The sequence below is a fragment of the Protobothrops mucrosquamatus genome, unplaced genomic scaffold (assembly GCF_001527695.2).
Source record: "Protobothrops mucrosquamatus isolate PMUCROS unplaced genomic scaffold, P.Mucros_1.0 scaffold9034, whole genome shotgun sequence".
NCBI lineage: Eukaryota > Metazoa > Chordata > Lepidosauria > Squamata > Viperidae > Protobothrops > Protobothrops mucrosquamatus.
This window is the reverse complement of record NW_015394826.1, coordinates 4,538-6,893: the sequence shown is the minus strand read 5'-3', so window position 1 is coordinate 6,893 and position 2,356 is coordinate 4,538. Positions and strand designations below refer to the sequence as shown.

The following is a 2,356-nucleotide window of genomic DNA, read 5'->3' as shown; positions in this document are numbered from 1 at the left end:
CCTAACCTAGTGAAAGCCTGCAACGGAGGCACCAAGGAAGGACGCTCAAGGCAGAGCTTCCCCTCTTCCACCCCCACCCCCCAAAAAACAGCTCCACCAGACCTCATTACTTACCTTAGTCTTCATTTGGGACGAAGTGAGTAAGGAGTCACTCTGGAGCAACTGAATGAGGTCCTTGTAGACAGATCGCTGGACTGCCAAAAGAGGAAGAGAGAGGAGAATGGAACTGCACCTCAAACTCAATTTACGACCGCCAGGGAGCCTGCCCCGCCCGTTACAGGCCTAAGCCACGACGGTCATTGAACTTCAACTCCCAGAATTCCTCAGCCAGCACCACCATTGCTGAGGATTCCGGCAGTTGGACGTTGCCCAGCTTGGAAGCCTTGATCTAAGAAGTCTTCAAATTTGGCCACTTTAAGACGGGTGGACTTCAACTCCCAGAATTCCTCCGGGAGTTGAAGTCCACAAGTCATCAAAGGGCCAAGTTTGAAGACCCCTGATATAGACTTGAAGGGGAGTGGACTTCAACTCCCAGAATTCCTCAGCATGCCTGGCTGAGGAATTCTGGGAGTTGAAGTCCACAAGTCATCAAAGGGCCAAGTTTGAAGACCCCTGATATAGACTTTAAGAGGAGTGGACTTCGACTCCCAGAATTCCTCAGCCAGCGTGCCTGGCTGAGGAATTTTGGGAGTTGAAGTCCACCAGTCTTAAAAGTGGCCAAGTTTGAAGACTGGTGATTTTATCCATTAAAGATTGCAGGACGGGGTTGGACTAGAAGACCTCCAAGGTCCCTTCCAGCCTTTGGATGCTATATGAAATCCATGCTCCTAGAAGAAGGGAGAACAGAGAAGTTCCGTGCCCTTTTTTCATTCTTCTCCAGCAGAAAGCAGATCCAGCTCCTTCCACATTGAACTATAACCCCCATCATCCTTGGCCCTCTCCCCCACCATTCCAGATAGGTTCCCCATCTGATGGTGCTGGACCTGAATGACTCACAAGCCCATAATGAGCAAGCAACCGCTGATCCTTTTTCCACGGCCACGATGGGACCTGTCGTCCAGGATACTGATCTAGGGCACCAGACCTGGAGAAAGCTACCTCAGATGCCTTCAAGAGAGCTGGGAACTCCTCTCTCTGAAGGCTGCACTCACTTGAGTCGCCTAAGATGACCACAAACTTGTTGTGTAGAAGCTGACGGACCTCCTTCGAATTCAAGCGGAGCATCTCTTGAGGAACGACGTGGTTTTCGGCACACGGGGGATCCGGGGACCTGCAAGAAAAGACACCCCCCGTTCTCAAGGGCTCGTTCCAAAGTCCCAACGCTGCTTCTTCCTCAAACCACAATTCGAATTCTCATCGCGAAGAACCGGAAAGATCTCAGAAGGTGAAAACTTTGGCCTAAGGTCTCCTGCTTGAGCAGGGGGTTGGACTAGAAGACCTCTTGAGGTCCCTTCCAGCTCCATTCTGATGGATTTTCCCCCCTCCCCAGGTTGCAAAGAGGAAGGGGCTGTCGAGCGATAGGGATCAGGACCGTAGGCTAAGTTACGACTCAGATTGATTGCGCGAGCCTACACAGGTCGTCCTCGACTTACGACAGGTCATTTAGTGACCGTTCGAAGTTACAACGGCACTGGAAAAAAAGGGACTTAGGACCTTTTTTTGCACAGCCCAAAATTTCCGTTCTGAATGAGACGGGAGGTGGAGTGAGTTTGGCCCCGTTTTGCGGCCTGGCTTGCCACCGTTGTTAAGTGAATCACTGCAGTTGTTAATTTAGTAACCTGGTCGTTAAGCGAATCAGACTTTCCCCCCATGGACTTTGCTTGTCAGAAGGTCGCAAAAGGGGGATCACGTGACCTCCCAGGGGCACTGCAACCGTCATAACTATGAGTCATTTGCCCAGCGTCTGAATTTTGATTACCTGACCACCGGGGATGCTGTGATGGTCATGTGAAAAATGGTCATAAGTCCCTTTTTTCAGTGCCTTTGTAACTTTGGACAGTCACTAAATGAACTGCCGTAAGTCAGGAGCACCGGGAGTGGCAGGAGCACTCAGGGCTGTGACTCAACGGAAAGAGGACAGATTGGGAGGGGACAAAAATAGATGGAGACAGAAAGAAAGAGTGACAGAGAGATAGATGGATGGATAGAGTCAGAGAAGAGAGAGAGAGAGAGACAAAAAATGGAGAGAGAGAAATAAGAGAATAACAGAATATGACTTAAGGAACCTTGGAGGTCATCTAGTCCAACCCTCTGCTCAGGCAGGAGACCTTATACTATTCCAAATAAATCTCTTTTTAGAAAACTCTGGGGGGAATTTCTGATCCGCTGGTTAATTGTCCTCACTGTTAGGAAGCTT

The 2,356-nt window shown here is 49.8% G+C and overlaps 1 protein-coding gene across 1 annotated transcript in view; it reads right to left on the bottom strand.

Moving 5' to 3' along the window:
* LOC107300897 (PC-esterase domain-containing protein 1A-like) overlaps positions 1 to 1,224 on the bottom strand; it is a gene marked incomplete at its 3' end in the record, with an annotated part of 4,420 nt that extends 3,196 nt beyond the window's left edge. The window contains exons 1-2 of the mRNA XM_015830180.1: positions 1,152 to 1,224; positions 115 to 194 (exon numbers count right to left, since the gene is read on the bottom strand). Coding sequence (XP_015685666.1) covers positions 115 to 194; positions 1,152 to 1,224 — 153 coding nt within the window. The remainder of the gene's footprint in view (positions 1 to 114; positions 195 to 1,151) is intronic.
* Positions 1,225 to 2,356: the final 1,132 nt, after the last annotated feature.